This window comes from Taudactylus pleione, unplaced genomic scaffold (assembly GCF_031769625.1).
Source record: "Taudactylus pleione unplaced genomic scaffold, aTauple2 ptg000286l, whole genome shotgun sequence".
Taxonomy (NCBI): Eukaryota; Metazoa; Chordata; class Amphibia; order Anura; family Myobatrachidae; genus Taudactylus; species Taudactylus pleione.
This window is the reverse complement of record NW_028284688.1, coordinates 1,296,255-1,316,988: the sequence shown is the minus strand read 5'-3', so window position 1 is coordinate 1,316,988 and position 20,734 is coordinate 1,296,255. Positions and strand designations below refer to the sequence as shown.

Below are 20,734 nucleotides of genomic sequence, written 5' to 3'. Positions count from 1 at the left end.
CACTAACCCTGACTGTGTAACTGTGCACTCCCCCCACTAACCCTGACTGTGTAACTGTGCACTCCCCCCACTACCCCTGACTGTGTAACTGTGCACACCCCGCTAACCCTGACTGTGTAACTGCGCACATCCCACTAACCCTGACTGTATAACTGTGCACACCCCCCACTACCCCTGACTGTGTAACTGTGCACTCCCCCCACTAACCCTGACTGTGTAACTGGGTGCAGTCCCCTATCCCTGACTGTGTTCAGCCCCCCCCAATCCTGACTTTGTGACCATGTGCATCCCCCCTAAACCTCCCTGACTGTGGAGCTGTGACCAACACCCCCAACACTGGCTTGGCAACTGTGCGCACTCACCCCCCTAGCTATGTAAGTGTATGCAGCCCCCATAACCCTGACTGTATAGCTGTGTGCAGCCCTCCCTGACCCTGACTGTATAGCTGTGTGCAGCCCTTCCTGACCCTGACTGTATAGCTGTGTGCAGCCCTCCCTGACCCTGACTGTGTAGCTGTGTGCAGCCCTCCCTGACCCTGACTGTGTAGCTGTGTGTATTTCCCATTTACCCTGACTGTAAACTGTGTGCACCCCCCACCTTACCCCAGCACTACCTGTCCCTAACCTCCTCCTTGCCCCAATACTACCCCAGCTATCTACCCTCACCCCCTCCCTACTCTAGTACTGCCTGCCCCTAACCCAGGCTTGCCTATCCTCCCGATTTGGAGCCTCCTGGTGCCACTCCCGGCCGCCCGGAAAGGCAGGCAAGCCTCCCGGAAGCCTGCAACCCTCCCGACCTCCTCCCAGAAAAAACTAGAAACCCCCATAGAGGGGGGGCCTGTGACGCGATTCGCGCTGAATCGCATCATTGTTGCCCCGCCCCCGAAAATAACGGCATTGTAAAAGAGGGGACGGGTCCATAATGACGTGATCGTGCTGCCCCGCCCCAGCTCCCCCCACAATGTGCTGTCAATGGCCGGCTCCACCCCCGGCTCCGCCCCCATTGTGATGTCAATGGCCGGCCCCGCCCCCCTCTGTTAGCCGACAATCAGCTCCCTCCCGGAAGGCTGGAGCTGATTGTCGGCAAGTATGCCCTAACCTCTTCCTTGGCTCCTGCACTGTCGCAACTGCTGTCTGCACTTACCACTCCCTATCCCCAGTTCTGCCTGCCCTTACTGCCCTCTTGCTCCAGCTCTACCCCAACTTCTCCCTGCTTTTACCCCCAGCTCTACCCCAACTGCTGCTTGCCCTTAATCCCCATAATATGTGATTGGATCCAAAAAGAGTGGAGCAGGACCCCAATTTTTTTCGGTTATCGCGATCACTGCCATAGGCTCAATTATTAATATGGTATAGTAATACACCATCCAGTGCATACATGTCCAGGTTCTATTGCTGCTCCCCCAGATTCCCGAACTTTCTCAAGTGATCTGGAATGGTGCCCACATCTGAAATAAAAACATTCAGCTCAGGCAGGATGGCCGTACTTCCACATATAATGGCTCAATGTGATTGCTGGTCCTGTATATGTCAGAATTATTACATACACTATACTTCATAAGACGTATATTATAGCTGGTTAAATGCTGAGTATGCCCTCTTCACGGACTGCCCACACTTGCTTTAAAATCAAGCATTTGGAAACCCCCCCTCTAGAAATCCTGCATTTGCCCCAGAAACACATCCTAACTTTGGGGTTCTGAGTCGAATTGAGTCTCAGCTCGGATCACTTTAATGGATCCAAGTAGAACCGAATCCCAACTCGGGTCTGCTGTAACTTCAGAACTTGGATTTAAAACCCGAGTCTCGGGTTTCGGATTGCATGTAATCAGGTCCAAATTACATGATTGTAGCTGTTTTTATCAATTTTAAATAAATCCAAAACCGAATCCGAACCAATACATTTGAGGGTGGTTTTGCCAAAAACAAAAAACACGTAGGACTGCGCCCATCTCTAAGTAGAAGTAGTAGTAGCGTTAGCCTATAGTAGACTATGAGCTACTGTATCCGGGTTTCTTTTGGAGAGGGATCCAAAAAACCGGGCAACAGCCACGTACTGTATGCGCAGTAAGCCCACAGATGCTAAAGCGGGTAGCGGCTCTTATGGGAGCCCGTCTCCTGGCAACAGTTTGTTATTAAATCCGGGTGAATTTGTATATTTTCACGTTGCAAATTTAGTTAGAAATATTTATCACATTCGCATTTAAAATATAATGTGGACGGGAAGATTAAACTACATGATACTTTCAAAGAAAATATGTTTTATGTATTTGCACTGCAATTATCCTCTCCTGTTCCTTTATATTAAGCATTCTGTTTTAAATGTATCGTGTATGGCAAATTTCTCAGACTATCAAGCAGGAGAAGGGGGGTACTGAAGAAGTGGTGATGATTTAAAAGGTTGCACCTGCTGCACTTCTAATCTTTATCAGCAATCTCAGAGAGATTCACATTCTCTTCAGCAGATAGCGACATTGCACATGTTCTTAAGGATATCAGAGCATCCTACAGCTTGTCCTTTGCTGCACTGACAGAGGAGATTGTGCTGCAGTGGCTTCTCCTGCCTGTAGCGAAGGGCTCCAGCTGAAGCTACATGGTATTTGGTAGGCTGCTGAGTGAATGGAGGAATCCAATACTTCTCTCAGTTGTGCAGCTTCGTTCTTGCTGCTGGTGTAGGCAGAAGCTTTAGCTGTCACAACTGAATGAAAAAAAAAAAAATGCCAAGGGATAAAAAGGAATGCACTGAGAATAGCAAAGAGGAGGGCAAGAGAAATGGTTTCATCCAGCCCAGATAAAGTTGTGGGACAACCTCTTTAAAGGATTGTGAGTGAATGAACCCATGTGGACTTGTATGGGTGCACACAGAGAGTTTAGCCTTTCCTGGACGTGGGATACTTACTATTGTGAATTTTTGGAGAGACATTTATTTTTTTTGAGACCAGTTGTAAAAATAAGTACAGATGGCAACATATTTTTTACATTATATCTTGGGGATGACGGTGGCATTGAATAGCCTGGTGAGAGCTCAGGTAAGAGTGTATTAAGTTACATTTATTTAATACATTATCTTTATTTCTCTTTCTGTTGTTATTACTACTTCTATGATTTTTGTCTTATCGTTATAGCATATGTGTAGTTTATGTTTATATATATATATATTTAGGGCAGCACAGACGGTGAAATGGTTAGCATTACTGCCTCACAGCACTGAGGTTGTGGGTTCGATACCCACTACGGCCCTACCTGTGTGGAGTTTGTATATTCTCCCTGTGCCTGCGTGGGTTTCCTCCGGGTGCCTCCAGCTTCCTCCTACACTCAAAAAAAAATACTGGTAGGTTAATTGGCTGCAAACAAAATTACCCCTAGTGTGTATGTGTGTGCACATGTGATAGGGAATATAGAGTATAAGCTCCACTAGGGCAGGGACTGATGTGAATGGCCAAATATTCTCTGTAAAGCGCTGCGGAATATGTGTGCGCTATATAAATAACTGGTAATAATGGTAATAATATATATAGTCTACATGTTGATTTGCTGCTAGTGACTTTGAGAGGACTAGTATTGTCATTAGTATGAACTGGGAAGTGACACATTTAGTTGTTTGCAATTTGTTAAGGAAAGTTCTATGTGCTATGTTATAAATCAGCAAACGTGTTTCCTTAATATAAAGTCTGTATGATTTAAAATGGACAGTGTTTATTCTTGAGATGACACCATAAGTTCATAACATTATCTGTAGGCAGATTTATTATCATCGTTGGGTTATAAGCAATTATTTGGTGATTGTCAGTTTGATAAAATAATAATAATAATAATAATAATAATAATAATAATAATAATAGCCATGAGCTATGACATTTTATTTTTAATTAAGTATATATATTTATTAAGCACTGTAGGACAGCTTTCAGTCTAGGCAGTCTACACATGTCCTACCCATCTCATGTTGGTTTATGGTACAGTACAGTGGAAGTATTTTATAGTTAATGTAAAATTTCAGACTAACAGTAATAAAACAAGAATCCAAATGCTGCCCCCCAGTAAGTGGCTCCCTTAGGCATGTGTCTCAATGGTAAATTCACCTCTGAATATTATATAATAATATCACTAATGGCTTTATGATATCTACATTTACTCCCTCACTTATGATGAATGAGCTGTTGCTTGTTATCGTGGATAAGCAAAATGTACTTTTGCCAAATTACTGTATATTATATGTTTTGTATTTGTTCAGATTTAACTGTTTCAGCACCTTCTGGCCTTAAGTCCATGCAACAAATGTACTATATATTAATTAACTGCAGTCTTCCCTGATCTATTCATTAAATAAAATGTATCATTTATAAATATACTGCAAAATGGCATTCAGTGCAACGATAGCACAAAAGCAGACTTGGAAGACTGTATTGTAGGGACCTCACTCTTCTGTAACGTCCCCTGTTCTGCATGCTCTGTGCAAAACTGGAGTGAAATTGTAACCTTCTCTTTGCTTGTGAATAAGTGACAAAAGTAGTAAAATGTCCAATTGATTGAGAAACTTAACCTGCAATTCTGCTGAGATACTGAAGGGGGAGCTAGTTTACTGAGAATGGACCCCAGCTATACTGTACTATACTGTACATCATTCACATTACAAGGGTTTTTTGTATCACCTTGGTGGCTTAGCTACACAGTATGCCGCTAGTAAAATGTTTTCCTTCTGCAAATAATGCATTTCCAGCCATTGAAGTGTCAACTTAAAAGTGCTGCTTCTCTGGCAGCAAACTAACGAAGCATTATGCAGCAGTCAGTGTTTTATTATTTACAAATAACCAAATGTTCTTCAATTGCCTCCTAGAAGCAAATACAGATTTCAGTGCTCAAATATTGTGACTTCAGTATCATAAGTAGCATTACAAGTCTATTAAGCTTCAGCAGCTTAAATGGGGGGGAAAGAGCTAGAATAATATTGACTTTGTACAACATGGGTACAGTATTTCTACTTGCATTTTAAAGAATTACATTTCTAAATGTGTATTTTTACTGTATGCATTTCTATAGTATTAAATACAAAACTGTGATTATTTCTAAATCATTCATCTTAGATTTGCATTTTAATTGCCAACTGGAGACTGATCTGATTCATTTACAGCAAATAATTTTTAATGTGCAACTCAACTGAAATTTTACTGTGAATAAAGTACTTAAATCTAGACGATATGTTGCTTATTTATCCGATTATAACAAATACCTGGCACTGAGACTTCTATAGAGCTATTTAGGGAAATGTACGTACCTTAACATTTAAGTAGCAAATTTAAGTAGCAAAATGATTAAATCTATTTAAATTTCGTACTTATGATATAAGTACATGTGAATCTAAATGATATTTCTTATTTAATATTAACCTCACAATTATCTAACAGAACATCTAACAAGCAAAAGTTGTCTCTAGACTTAGTTTAAATTCCGTGAGTTTTTTTAAACAAAATAATTGCATGACACAAGCTGTACAGTTCAGGCTTTTACATATTGTTTATAAGCCACTTTAAATCAGGCCTGCCGACTTTTTTGGTTGCAGCCTCTGGGAGGGGGAAGCCAGGTTGGCGATGCAGGGGGCGCGGCGACAGCAATGTTGGGCGGTGTGGGGGCATTGTGTCACAATTCCCCAACCCAGCTATACAATGCCAAAATGTCTGTCATTGTAAAGTAGGGGGCAGGGCTAGGATAATGCGATTCAGCGCAAATCGTGTCATCAGACCCTTCAGGAATGCGCACTTTTGTCATGTAAGTAGGGGGGGGAAGTGTGGGGGGGTGACGGCAAGTCTGGGAGACTTGTCCTCTGCTGCAGTGGGTCGGGAGTGCCGCCCAGTGTTCGGATGCTTGCTGGAGAGTCGGCAAGCATGCTTTAAATATTTAAAAACTATATTTTGTCAACTGTGACATTCTCACTATTGTATTTTAAAATGTGAACAATGTTTTATTTATTTATTTTTTAACACAGTGTATCATACAGTATTTCCAGTGTTAGCGCACTACAAGTACAATGGACTACAATGGTGACATCACAAATCATGGAAATTGCATTGACAGCATGTTAATGGTTCTTACTAAAACAGCGTGCGCAGGGCAGCATAATGGTCGGCCCTGGTTGCAGGATGTGTGGCATAGGGCCCCCAGGACCCACGTACCCATGTGCACTCTGCACCCATGATGGATACACCACTGTCTCTGCTGTGTGTTTTGATGGACATTTACATTCCTACTTCCCATGGTGCATATTTACTAATTATCGGCTGTCAGACCAGATCATTAGAATTTGTTATCACTGCTATTCGCAGGGTCAGGGGCTCCTATTGTTGTGATGTGTAAAGAAGTGAAATGATCACAAAAGCAGCCATTTCCCTTCTACATGGGATGATGTGCCGCTCTGCGTATGTGCGATCAGCGAACCACGCATATGCGACGACCATTGCCGGGGAGGGTTCCGTAGTAATGTTTGCACAACAGTAGCCCATAGGCTGCTATAGGGAAATGCCATCTGGCAAACCAATCCGAAGCTTGGTAAATCTGACAGATTTGTAGCCCCCCGAGAAACCTATAGGGGTGCGGGTAATGTTGGAAATGGAGGAAAAGCAGCCGATTTCAGAGTTATCTCCTGCGGCCCCTTCTTCATACAATCTGGGGATCCTTAATATCTGCGGTTATCCCCCAAAACCGTGTGTTTTTGGGAAATATCCCACAAATACAATGATAAATAGGCCCCTGTATGATATATTGTACACTTACCACAATCAAAATCTGAATGAAAAAAAATTATGCCCACATAAGTTGGATTTGCAACAACATACAACAGTCTTCTCACTTTGGGCTCTATTTATTAACATTATTTTTACTAAAATAAAGTGATAAAGGCTGTTTTGTGTTTTCACACCCTTTTCACATTATGTTAGTATCATCTATAGTTATTACAGGGCATTTGGAGTAGAATTCGTAAAATTCTACTCCAACCCCTAAGTATCACTTATTTTTAGTAATCAGATCGCATTTCCAATAACTGTAATGGGAAATGTGATCCAACCAGAGTTACTAAAAATAAATTGTCAAAAAATACCTGGGAAAGCCCTGTGATAATAACGACACCTGGAGGTGGCATTATCCAGGGTCTCGCCCCGGTTACCGGCCTCCTGCCCTGCTCTAACGGGGAGAGCAGAGCCGGGAGTCGGTCCCAGTAATCAGCTGTGTGGTCTAAACAGACTGCAAGCTGATACACTGCAAAAAAAGAAAAAAAAAATGTAAACATTTTTTTTTAATAACCAGATTCCAGGGACAGGTGATCGGGCCTCCGGGGATGACTCCCCTCCGGTCAGCTGGTTTCCCATAGTGCACTGTGGCCCAGTCATCAGGTGATCGGGTCCCAGTGTAGTATGGGAGATCGGAGGCATGGAGTACATCACCGGAGGCCCGGAGCATGCAGGTAAGTGTAATTAAAGGAGAGAGGGGGGTCGCGGGAGGGGAGGGGTGGTCACTGGGAGTCCGCAATTGCGGGGGATGGGGCATAGCACCGGGGGCGGAGCTTAGCGCCGGGGGGTAGCAGCGATGGTCAGTCGGCGCGTGCGCGGGCACTTTGTCACAGTATTTTTTGCGAAAATACCGTGACTATTGTGCAGAGGGGATTCGCAGGGACAGAGCTTTATCGCAAGCTCTGTCCCTGCAAGGGACTTGTAGTAAATCCCTGTGATATTGCCTGGATTCACAATGCGAATTCATTCGATAATATCACACTACAATCTGCAGTGGTGGTTGCAAACCAGACCAATACTAGCAGAGAGGAGCCGGATAAAACCTAATCTAATCTCTAATTGTATCTGTAAATGCTTTTACATATTGTCAGGTGTCTGCAGGAGCGTAAGCTTTCTGGGGATTAGCGCCATGTACCACAGTTGCCTCCCTGACTCCCATTGGTTAGTTGACACAGGATTCCGGGAGGTGGGCTGATACAGCAGGGAAGCGCCGATTGCTCTGTCCCGGTGGATGTGGCTGTGATAGCTGGCACTGATCCCTGGGGAGCTTCTGTTCCCCCAGATACCCGCAAATATGTAAAAGCGTTTACAGGAACAGTTAGTGGTTAGGTCTTATCTAGCTCTCCTCTGCTAGTTTTGGTCTGCGCTGCAGCCTCTGGTTTGCAACCACCACTGCTGACATCACTACTGGGCGGGCATTTAAATTTGCCACATGCAGATGTACCGATATATCGGTTGTGCTGCATGACTGACCTGATACGATATGTCTGTGAACGACATTGTTCACACAAATTGGGTGTACACACCCACTGATGCCCTCGCGATATTTCTTTCGTCGATCAAACGAGCAATATATCGACAAGTGTGTCCCCAGCATTAGACTCACATAATTCATCTAGTGTTAAATTAGTTTGATAAAATACAGAACATGTTGAGCGACTGTAAAGGTTTGATAGTTATTCCCACTTATATAAAAGGGATAGGTCAATATCCCGGCAAAGAGGATGCCGACGCTTAGAATATCGGCACCAGAATTCCGACACCTGTCAGAATCCCGGTTCCAGCATCTCGACTGCTGGCATCCTGAAGGTAAGTAGCAGGGTTAGGGGGAGGGTAGGTGTTAGACACCAGGGGGAGAGTTAGGGTTAGGCACTAGGGGGGGAGGGTTAGGTTCAGGGTGCGGGGAGGGAGATTAGGTTTATGCAATGGAGGGTAGGTTAGGTTTAGGCACCGGGGAGGGTTAGGATTAGGGGTAGGAGAAGGGTTAGGACACCTACCGACAGATGTCCGTATCCTAACCCTGTCGGGATGCCGGTGTCAGGATTTTGACAGCTGGGAATTCGAGCATCGGCATCCCGCACCCAACCCATATAAAATTAAATATACTGTAATTGCATTTAGTGGATATGTGCCAATAAACAATATAGTACTGTATATAGCTATGTATAATTATTCATTGCAAGTATTTATTAAAACCACTTATATATTTTTTTCCCTAGAATATCTCTACTAGTAATACAGTAGCACAAGCACATCTAAGCCGTATTTATAGTTATATTTATGCATCTATTGAACGCAAAGCTACTGTCTGTGTCCCTATTAGCAAGTTAGTGGTGCCGTGGCTCGTTCCGCAAGTACTTATGAGTGACGAGTTTATGTTTGTAGTATTCAGCTTGGGTACACATACTGTACACATTGTTCTGTACTGATACACGCCACCTTATGTAATTCAATATACAGATGTGTCTTGCTACATCTTTACCACTGCTCCGACTTACCAGCGGCATGCATGCCGTGAGTTGCGTGGCCGCAAATAGGTGCCTGCGTCTTTTTCGCTCCCTAGTCCCATTGAGCTCCATGGTGCAAACACTGCAGCAGTTCGACGTACTGTAGCGTACCCCAGCATTTCAAGGCGCGATGATTGCGCATGTTTGCTGTATCTGTATAGTCTTGAGATATCTTCGACCCCAAAGAAACATATGGGATATATTATGGGGTGGATATATGGGAGTTGAACTTACGCCTGTTTGCAGAACATTTCTTGTGAGTGTCCACACCTCACATGCTCCAGAACTAAGGACCTCAGACCCACTCGCTATGGCACGCTCGCTCGCTGGGAGCGGTTTTTGCACATCTGTGCATGCGTATAATTCGCAGCGCATGTGCGCAAGTCATTCATTGCGATCTGAGATTGGTAGCTCGCAAGCCACTTTCAGGTCGCTGCTTTGAGTGGCAGATAGTGCCGTTTGTGGGTGGTAACTGGGGAAGGTGCTTGTGAACGGGGGAGTGGTTGTGCGAACGCAGGCGTATCAGGCCACCAAAACACTGTTTAAAGGGCGTGCATAATTTTCACAGTAGCGTCATGTTACACGTCACCTGAATGTATTTCAGCCAGCACTGATCGCAGTGCTTGCGGCAGGCTAAGGCAACCCGATGGCTCTCGATGGTCCCGATTTATCCTTCATTTCCCCGGAGATGACGTGTGTTGCGAGTGGCAAGGGGGTGTCTTTAGACACTTGCAAGCGCACTTTGCTGTAGCTCGCTAAAACATAGTGGGCATCCTTACGAGACGCAGTGCGAGCACTTCATTACAATATCCGGCCCCAGTTTGCCATCGAGCGATCGCATCTTGCGAGCGGGTCTGAATGAGGTCCCAAGTGCGCTGAGTTGTACACATTTCACTCGCATCTCCGCCTACAACTGAGGAGGCGTAACTGGGCTATAACCGGGAGTTCTCACCTAGATAAGGTTCAGTGAGGGCATGTCGAGTCTTCTGTGGACTATGCAGATAAGCATAGGCTGGTACAAGTATACCCAGACGGTGACAACAAAGATCAAAGCAAGTGTACAGATAAAGGGCAATTGCACCATAACAATGGGTGCAACTCTCTATACAGGCGAATACACACATTTATTTATATGTACACTAAGTGGGCGGAACTGCAGAAGATTTGCTTTCAAGTCAGCTTCAGGCATATGCTGGGTAACAGAACATTTAGTTTTTTTGTGTCTTATAGGAAACTGTATGGATTTGTTCTTCTATGAAGCCTGGAAGAAGTAATGGACCCATCAATGAAACATGCAGCCATGTCAGTAACTATATATATCAACTAGGAATTGTTCAAATAGAAGGTGTTGGCAATTACATAGACCCAGTGGTGTCACAAGGAACATGTGGGTGAAGCGGGTCGCACCTGCCGAGGGGTTGACATGAAAGTGCAGACTCCCCCTCAGTGACAGGAGCCGGGTGATGCACTGTAGCATTACGTGCAGCACTCTGATCCTGACACAGCGAGGGAGTCGGCACTGCACACAGAGTGGTCCCTGGGGGCAGTCCACACCTCCGGGACTCCCCAAGGGTTTGGGCTGAAAGGCAAAAGCTTCTACCCACGAGGCCATACCCCCCTACCCGAGAGACCACCCCTTCTTTTTCAATGTGCAGCTTTGCCATGCACACTACAGCCCACCCGGCACCGGGTGCCACCATGGGGAGTGATGCCACTATATAGACAAGTGACAGGTTACAGTCCTAATTACAAGTTAATAGTAATGATACATTTCTTTTGATACCCATACACATTAATTGAGTAAATGTCATTGATTATAAACACCAGTTCAGGACTAGCTGGAGCTACTGTAGGGACATGAGCCGTCAAGAAAAGTAGAAGAAAATGTTCCAGTAATATGGCTAAAACATTGTGCAAAATGCCTGTGTATGGTCTGATTCAGAGCTTATGGTTTACGTAGAACTCCGATGGTGGGCGATTTGCGCAAGCTCACGTGCTGATCGGTGTCTGCGACAACGGTTACAGTGATTGACAGGCTGCAGATGTTTGGGGACGGGCAGGTGTATAAAATTAACCACAATAAATGTAATAATAAATCAGAGCCAAATGGACCTGTACTTTATAATAAATATAAAAAGGCTTATCTCAGAACCAAATATCTCTCTAAACACCTTTGTTAGAAGATCTGATATTGCTGTAGGGAAACTGAAAGGAGATTTCTTTAGTGTAACTATAAACAATTTATTTTTAACACAATGAAAATGTGCTCACATATAACTAAGGTGTAACAGGCGTCTTTCACAGGTCCCGGACACTGTCAAAGGTGTTTAGAGAGATTGTTGGTTTGGAAATAAGCCTTTTTACACTTATTACAAATTACAGGTGCATTTGGCTCAGATTTATTATTACATTTATTGTGGTTCGCTGGAGGTGAAGGAGGGGACTGCGGGGAATTGGAAGGAGTAGAGGTTCCGGCACTGCCTCAAGTGTCCTGTGGCTGCTGGAAGATTACCAACCATCAGCCGCAGATGGGCATTTCTCACACCATTGCATCGGATGCCCAGCTTGGCATGGTCGAATCTCTTGTAACCATGCCAGGCAAGGGGTTAAAGTTTTAAGAAAAACAGAGCTTTTGTGTTGGCGCACGGAGCTCACTGCTTAGATTGAAGCTCAGGTGCTTTTTATTTTCAGTTCATTTCGCATGATTGGTTTGGCACAATAATACAGAAAATCTACTAGTGGCAGCAGTTTCCTCCAAACCTAATATTTGGTCTAAATATATTGGTTTTTATACTGCTTATCAAGCTATTTATTTACGCTGCACAGTTTTATTGAGGGAGTGCAGAAGCCCATATTCAAAATAACAATTAAGGGAAGTATCTAGTAAAGGGTTATTTTTTTCACAATTTCAAATTGCAGAAAATCACCACATTGCAAATGACTTAGCTGAGCTCTCTAAGGGCCTGATTCAGAGCCGAACGCTCTGACCAGAGCGCTCGCTCTGAATCAGGGCCCTCCTCCATGAAAATAGAGCGTCCTCCAGGATGCTCGCATAGCTGTGGGTGACCACCCACAGCTTATGCGAGCATCCATGATGATGGTCGCGATGGTCAAGACCATCACGACCATCGGGCTTGCGACAGAGACCCTGCGGTAGAGTCTCCCTGCCGCAAGTCCTGGAGTGATTTTGGCTCTATCAGAGCCAAAACCACTCCCACTGACATCACTAGTGATGTCAGTGGGACCGGCTTCAGACGGTAGGCGTTCCCATGGGAACGCCTCCATCCGGCAGCCACGCCCCCGGCATGCCCACCAAAGGGGGCGTGCTGTCAATCAACATTGACAGCACGCCCCCTTTGGTGTGAGACCCGGAGCGATGGAGAGACTATGATTTCCATAGTCAAAAAAAATGTTGTTTTATTTTTTCTTTTTTCAAGTTATGAGTAGTTAGTACTAATGTACTGTTCGGGTCAATATGACCCAATTTGAATATTATACAAGTGATTGACCGTAAATGTTTCGTAAAACACATTCCTTCAACAATAAAAATTATGAATACAGTGTCAGTTCATTGGTTTACATTTGGATTATGTAATCATTTCACCTTTTTGTATCAAGTGCAATAACCCTGCTGTACTGTTGGGGTCTGTTCGACCCGAAACAAAATCTATTTTGGTGTCAGTTCGCTTGTAATTTTTGTTTGTTTTGGATTGTTCATCTGAATGTTTATTTACGCTAATAAAAGTTTGGAGAATATCCATTGTTGGAATATTAGTGAAAAGCATAATTTGATTTTGACCCGAACAGTACATGAGTATAGTAAACCTGAGCAGAACAGCAGAGTTAATTATTAACTATTATTTAAATAGTGATATAGTGCCAGCACACTTTGTAGTGCTTTACAATTAGGAATTCACTTTTCAAGCTTATTTTCTACTGAGCAGACATAGTTCTCTTTGGGTACCATAGTTGATTTTATATATATATATATATATATATACATACATATACATATACATATATATATATATATATATATATATATATATATGTATATATATATATTATATCCACGGTCTGGCACTCCCCACTCATATGCAACTTTGGCCAGTGCCCTTATAAGTACAATGATATATACTGTAGGAATCGAGGTGCGGCACTTACTTCTGAGTTTTCAACTTTTCAATATATTTATCCATATTGTCATCCGGAAAAACATATAAACAAAAAGACATACCTTATATACCTAAGTCCACCTCGTGAATGCCGGTGTGCAGGAAGGGACGGCTCACCCACCCTGCTGCCGTGCTGTTGGCTGATGTCATCAAGAGAGGACATTCAGTCACATGTGATATCAAAGTGTACAATCACCATGGTTACCTCTAGCAACACTGCGGAAATACAATATATCATTAGAAAGGCTTGAACTGTTACATAGAAAGGTTTAGATATACTGATCATCAAGGAATACAACAAGAAAAGGCCACGCAATACATAAACACAATTATTACTGCAAAAGATATTCAGGAGAAGGATCGATCATTATTTATATAGTATCCCAACTGTTAATATGTTGAAACTATCTGATCATATAGAATCTCAATATTTAGCTCTTTAATATACTATCTAAACCTGGAAAATTAAATATTATCATTAAGACCCCTAGGGTAAATTACATCCAAATGATGGATCCAGCGAGCTTCACATTGAAGAAGCTTCTGGCCACGATTACCACTTGTAATGGAGGGGGGAATACAATCAATCATCCTGTATCGTAGACTATGAAGTGGGTGATTGAGTTCACTGAAGTGTATTGCGACAGGTTGGTCGCTATTTTTTGATATTAAAGCTGCACGTATAGCTGCTCGATGGTGAGCCAAGTGCTCTTTAATTTTTCGATCCGTCTTTCCAATGTAGTTTAGCCCACAGGGGCATATGATTTGGTAGACTACAAAGGAAGAATTACAATTAAAATAGTGCCTTATTTTATAAGTTTTACCTGAATGGGGATGCCTAAAAGAGTCACCAGTCAGTAAAAACTAACAGGTGACAATGTACATATAAAACATCCTAACCGATTATTGCTTAAAAAAGATATAATTTGTTTCTTCTTTTTATTACAGGAATTCGTTTTGACAAAAATATCTCTGAGGTTGTGACCTCTGGAATAACAAGGCATTAGTTGTTGATCTTGAAGTGATAGTGTTTTGTCTCCCTGTAAAATTGCCCATAGACTCTTGGCAGAACTATTAATTAAAGGTGACGCAACATTGAATCGGTTGACCCATGGAAACTTAGTTAAAGAATCATTATTCACCTTACTGCTCTTTAATAGGTCTTCTCTATTCAAAGCAAGTACTCTACTTTTACAGATAAGCAGATTATTTTTAGAGTAACCCACCTCAAAAAATGTCTCTATAAGAAAATCGATTTGAGATACTGCTGTATTGAAGTCACTGTTAGTACGAAAAATTCGAACCATTTGAGAATACGGAAGTCCGTTAATTAACCACTTGGGATGGTCACTTTGGGTTTTTAGTAACATGTTTCTATCAGTTGGTTTGGTGAAAACTATAGTACTAAGACTATTGCCATGTATAGAGATGTTCACATCCAAAAAATTAATGGTTTGTTGACTCGATATAAATGTAAATTTTATAGGGCAATCCATCATGTTACGATTTTCAAGCAGCTGGGTTAATACTGACGTATCTCCTCGCCAGATTACAAATAAACCATCTATGTATCGAGTAACTGAAACAATGTTACCACAAATTAAAGGATCAGAAAAAAATAAAGCAGATTCAATAGAAAACATAAGGATATTGGCATAGGCTGGTGCCATTGAACTGCCCATGGCACAGCCTGGAACTTGAAGAAAAAATTCATCCTGATAAATAAAAAAAATATTATTCAATAATAAATCAAACAATAGTACAATTATTTCAATCTTAGCAGGATCAAAATCACTCTTGCTTTCCAAGGTCTTATACCAAGGGAATGAGGAATAGATGTATACAAGTTAATAACATCAATAGTCACTAACCAGCTGTTAATCGGTATATTCTCAAGGTTATGCAATTTATTTAACAAAGTAGTTCTTTCTAAATCTAATAAGAAGGTGTTTTCTTTCTGAACCAGCGGTTGTAATAATGAGTCTAAAAAAGTGGCCACCGGTTGAAAAAGCGAAACCTTTCGCAGACACAATTGGTCTGCCTGGTAGTGGATTTAGGCCTTTATGAATTTTTGGTATTGTGTAGAACACAGGTACCAAAGGAAATTTAGGGAGTAGAATGTCTCGAAGTTGATCATGAATAAATCCAGAATCACAAGCCACATTGAGTATTTCCATTAAAAAATGTTTACACATATTGGACGGATCTCCTTTTAATTTTTTATATACTGCAGGATCTGAAAGTTGTCGCATAATTTCTTTATGATAATCTTGTGTGTCTTGCAGGACAATAGCCCCTTCTTTGTCCACTGGTCGAATTGTAAGACTATCATTTTGAGATAGTGTTTTCAGGGCTTGACGTTCCCGTGAGGATAAATTATGATGAGGAGATTTAAAAGATTGCATTCCTATGTTCACTTGTTGATCCAATAATCGCACAAAAGTTCTAATACTAGGATTGTTAGAGTTTGGGTCGAAATTAGATGTTTGCCAAATTTCTTAAGCTAAATAGAGATATTAATCGGTTAAGAATTTACATTTTTATTAAAAAATTCTTTCAGTCTTAATTTTCTTGCAAGTTCTGCTTTTTAAGTATTCCAGACAAAAAGACAAAATCATTAAATGGGACTGTAGGAATAAAAGATAGGCCCTTGCTTAATAGACTATACTCTCCATCTGATAAATCATAAAAGGACAGATTGTAAATTAGGTCTTTCTTCATAGTGGCGGTCGTCCGAGACGCCCTTTTCCTCTTATACTGTTGCCCCATCTGGTAAACTTACTTTTTGGTTTTCTTTGATTCCAGTTTTGTTCACTCTGGTATTGTGACCCCAAAGGGGCTGATGCTGTATTGGATTTTTCGACCTCACTATTAGAACTATAGTGATCTTGTGAAGAATCAGTCTCCAAGCGTGATTGATGTTGAAAATGAGCACGTGTCTTTTTTCTGAAAAATGGACATCTAGATTCCTGTTGGGAATTACCTGTTAACCAGCGGTATACTGTGTGTTTCTCGTAATCCACTTTCTACTTTAATTCATTTTTATTTTTTAAAAGAAATAAGATCTCTTTTATATGAAGAAATTTGATGTTTAAGTCTATCTAGCCAATCTTGTCTTTATCAGCCATCAGGATGGGTATATTGATCTGTTCAAAAGAAAGAATATTGTCTTTAATAACTTGCAATTCCTTGGTTGACTGTTCAATTACAAGGACCATGAGGTCAAAGGAATATTTATTCAATATTCCTATCCAGCGTTTACAAAATTGTGGATCAAACCATCCTATTGTCGGGCTATTACGTACCCTAGAGCCACGTGGGATCTTCTTTGTTTTATAGTAGTCACTTAAAGAGAGGCCATGGAGATAGAAATCCTACCTCCTTCTTTTTCATTCTTAAAAGATATCTGTAAATGATGTCAGGTGCTGTATTCCGCCTCATCATTAATGCCATTAGAATACAAAATAGATTCCACTTCCGACTCTGAAAATGTATGTATGTCACCGATTGGAAAGTGTTGATGGCTAAATGCATCCTCATTATCCTCTGTTATATCAGCCATTATTTATAGAAATGTAACAAAAGAGGAAGGTAAAAAAAATAATTAAAGTAGTAGCAGATTATGAGAAACACACAGTATACTGCTGGTTAACAGGTAATTCCCCAACAGGAATCTAGACGTCCATTTTTCAGAAAAAGCAGACATGCTCATTTTCAACATCAATCACGCTTGGAGACTGATTCTTCACAAGATTACTATAGTTCGAACAGTGAGATCGAAAAATCCAATACTGGAATCAAAGAAAACCAAAAAGGAAGTTTACCAAATGGGGCAACAGTATAAGAGGAAAATCGCGTCCCAGATGGCCGCCACTATCAAGAAATAACTAATTTACAATCTGTCCTCTTATGATTTATCAGATGGAGAAAATAGTCTATTAAGCAAGGGCCTATCTTTTATTCCTAAAGTCTGGAATACTGAAAGAGCAGAACTTGCAAGAAAATTAAGACTGAAAGAATTTTTTTATAATAATGTAAATTCTCAACCGATTAATATCCCTATTCATCTTAAGAAATTTGGCTAACACTCTAATATCGTCCCAAGCTCTAACAATCCTAGTATTAGAACTTTTGTGCGATTATTGGATCAACAAGTGAACATAGGATATGCAATCTTTTAAATCTCCTCATCCTAATTTATCCTCACAGGAACGTCAAGCCCAGAAAACACTATCAACAATTCAACGAGCGGACTGAGGAGGGGCTATTGTCCTGCAAGACACACAAGATCATCATTATTACAACCGCTGATTCAGAAAGAAAACACCTTCTTGTTAGATACAACTACTTTGTTAAATATATTGCATAACCTTGAGAATATACCGATTAACAGCTGGTTAGTGACTATCAATGTTATTAACTTGTATACATCTCTTCCTCATTCCCTTGGTATAAGAGCAGTAAAAGTGTTCTTGGAAAGCAAGAGTAATTTTGATCCTGCTACGATTGAAATAATTGTACTATTGTTTGATTTATTATTGAATAATATTTTTTTTTATTTATCAGGATGAATTTTTTCTTCAAGTAAGAGTTTGTGCCATGGGCAGTTCAATGGCACCAGCCTATGCCAATATCCTTATGTTTTCTATTTAATCTGCTTTATTTTTTGAAGATCCTTTAATTTATGGTAACATTGTTTCATTTACTCACTACATAGATGATTTATTTGTAATCTGGCGAGAAGAATCGTCAGTATTAACCCAGCTGCTTGAAAATCATAACATGACGGATTGCCCTAAAAAATTTACATTTATATCGAGTCAACAAACCATTAATTTTTTGGATATGAACATCTCTATACATGGCAATAGTCTTAGTACTATGGTTTTCACCAAACCAACTGATAGAAACATGTTACTAAAAACCCAAAGTGACCATCCCAAGTCATTAATTAACGGACTTCTGTATTCTCAAATGGTTCGAATTTTTCGTATTAACAGTGACTTCAATACAGCAGTATCTCAAATCGATTTTGTTATAGAAAAATTTTTGGAGAGGGGTTACTTATCTGAAAAAATAGAGTACTTGTTTTGAATAGAGAATACCTAATAAAGAGCAGTAAGGTGAATAATGATTCCTTAACTAAGTTTCCATGGGTCAACAGATTCAATGTTGCATCACCTTTAATTAATAGTTCTGCCAAGAGTCTATGGGCAATTTTACAGGGAGACAAAACACTATCACTTCAAGATCAACAACTAATGCCTTGTTATTCCAGAGGTCACAACCTCAGAGATATTCTTGTCAAAACTAATTCCTGTAATAAAAAGAAGAAACAAATGATATCTTTTTTAAGCAATAATCGGTTAGGATGTTTTATATGTACATGTGTCACCTGTCAGTTTTTACTGACTGGTGACTCGTTTAGGCATCCCCATTCAGGTAAAACTTATAAAATAAGGGACTATTTTAATTGTAATTCTTCCTTTGAAGTCTAACAAATCATATGCCCCTGTGGGTTAAACTACATTGGAAAGATGGAAAGAAAATTTAAAGAGCGTATGGCTCACCATCGAGCAGCTATACGTGCAGCTTTAATATCTAAAAATAGCGACCAACCTGTCGCAAGAAGCTTCAGCGAACGCAATCACCCACTTTAGAGTCTACTATACAAGATGATTGATTGTATTCCCCCCTCTATTACAGGTGGTAATCATGGCCAGAAGCTTCTTCAATGTGAAGCTCGATGGATCCATCGTTTGGATGTAATTTACCATAGGGGTCTTAATGATAATATTTCATTTTCAAGTTTTAGGCCCTCATTCAGAGCCGTACGCTCTGAGCAGAGCGCACGCTCTGAATGAGGGCCGGCCTCCATGAAAATGGAGTGTCCTTCTGGACGCTCGTATAGCTGTGGGTCACCACCCACAGGCTATATGAGCGTGCATTTTGATGGCCGCGATGGTCGAGACCATCGCGACCATCGAAATTGCGAGCCGGAGCCTGCGGTTGAGGTTTTCAACCGCAAGCTCCGGAGTGATTTTGGCTCTATCAGAGCCAAAATCACTCCCACTGACATCACTAGTGATGTCAGTGGGCCGGCTTTTGACGGGAGGCGTTCCCGTGGGAACGCCCCCATCAGGGAGGCACGCCCCCGGCACGCCTACCAAAGGGGGCGTGCTGTCAATCAACATTGACAGCATGCTCCCTTTGATCGGACACAACGAGCGAAGGACTTTCCTTCGCTCGTCGCGTCTGGCGCATGGGCACGACGGAGCTCCCTCCGTCGTGCGCATGCTCAGTCCAGAACATCGACCCACTTGCGAGTGGACAGCCGCTCGCGAGTGGGTCTGAATCAGGCCCTTAGATAGTATATTAAAGAGCTAAATATTGAGATTCTATATGATCAGATAGTTTCAGCATATTAACAGTTGGGATACTATATAAATAATGATCGATCCTTCTCCTGAATATCTTTTGCAGTAATAATTGTGTTTATGTATTGCGTGGCCTTTTCTTGTTGTATTCCTTGACGATCAGTTTATCTAAACCTTTCTATGTAACAGTTCAAGTCTTTCTAATGATATATTGTATTTCTGCAGTGTTACTAGGGGTAACCATGGTGATTGTACACTTTGATATCACATGTGACTGAATGTCCTCTCTTGATGACGTCAGCCAACAGCGCGGCAGCAGGGCGGGTGAGCCGTCCCCTCCTGCACACCGGCATTCACGAGGTGGACTTGGGTATATAAGGTATGTCGTTTTGTTTATATGTTTTTCCTGATGACAATATGGATAAATATAATGAAACGTTGAAAACTCAGAAGTATTTACGCTATCTTTATTTCTGCATGAAAGCTGCGAGTGCTGCACCTTGATTCCTATATATATATATTAGGGGTGTGCACCGGCCACTTTTCGTGTTTTGTGTTTTGGTTTTGGATCTGGATCTTTCTTCGTGTTTTGGATCTGGATTGGTTTTGCCAAAACCACCCTTCCGTGTTTTGGGTTCTGGGTTTTGTGTTTTGGATCTGTATTTTTTTTAAAAAAAGCATAAAAACAGCTAAAATCACAGAATTTGTTGGTTTCTCTGCTCCTATGCTATTATTAACCTCAATAACCTTAATTTCCACTCATTTCCAGTCTATTCTGAACACCTCACACCTCACAATAGTGTTTTCATGTCCAAAAGGTTGCACCGAGGTAGCTGGATGACTATGCTAAGCGACACGAGTGGGCGGCACAAACACGTGACCCATCTAGGAGTG

The 20,734-nt window shown here is 41.5% G+C and overlaps 1 protein-coding gene across 1 annotated transcript in view; it reads left to right on the top strand.

The window, feature by feature from the left end:
• Window positions 1-2,701: 2,701 nt before the first annotated feature.
• PTH2R (parathyroid hormone 2 receptor) overlaps window positions 2,702-20,734 on the top strand; it is a 496,129-nt gene continuing 478,096 nt past the window's right edge. Inside the window, exon 1 of the mRNA XM_088482403.1 lies at window positions 2,702-3,028. Within this exon, the coding sequence (XP_088338529.1) occupies window positions 2,960-3,028 (69 nt within the window). The 5' untranslated portion in view covers window positions 2,702-2,959. The remainder of the gene's footprint in view (window positions 3,029-20,734) is intronic.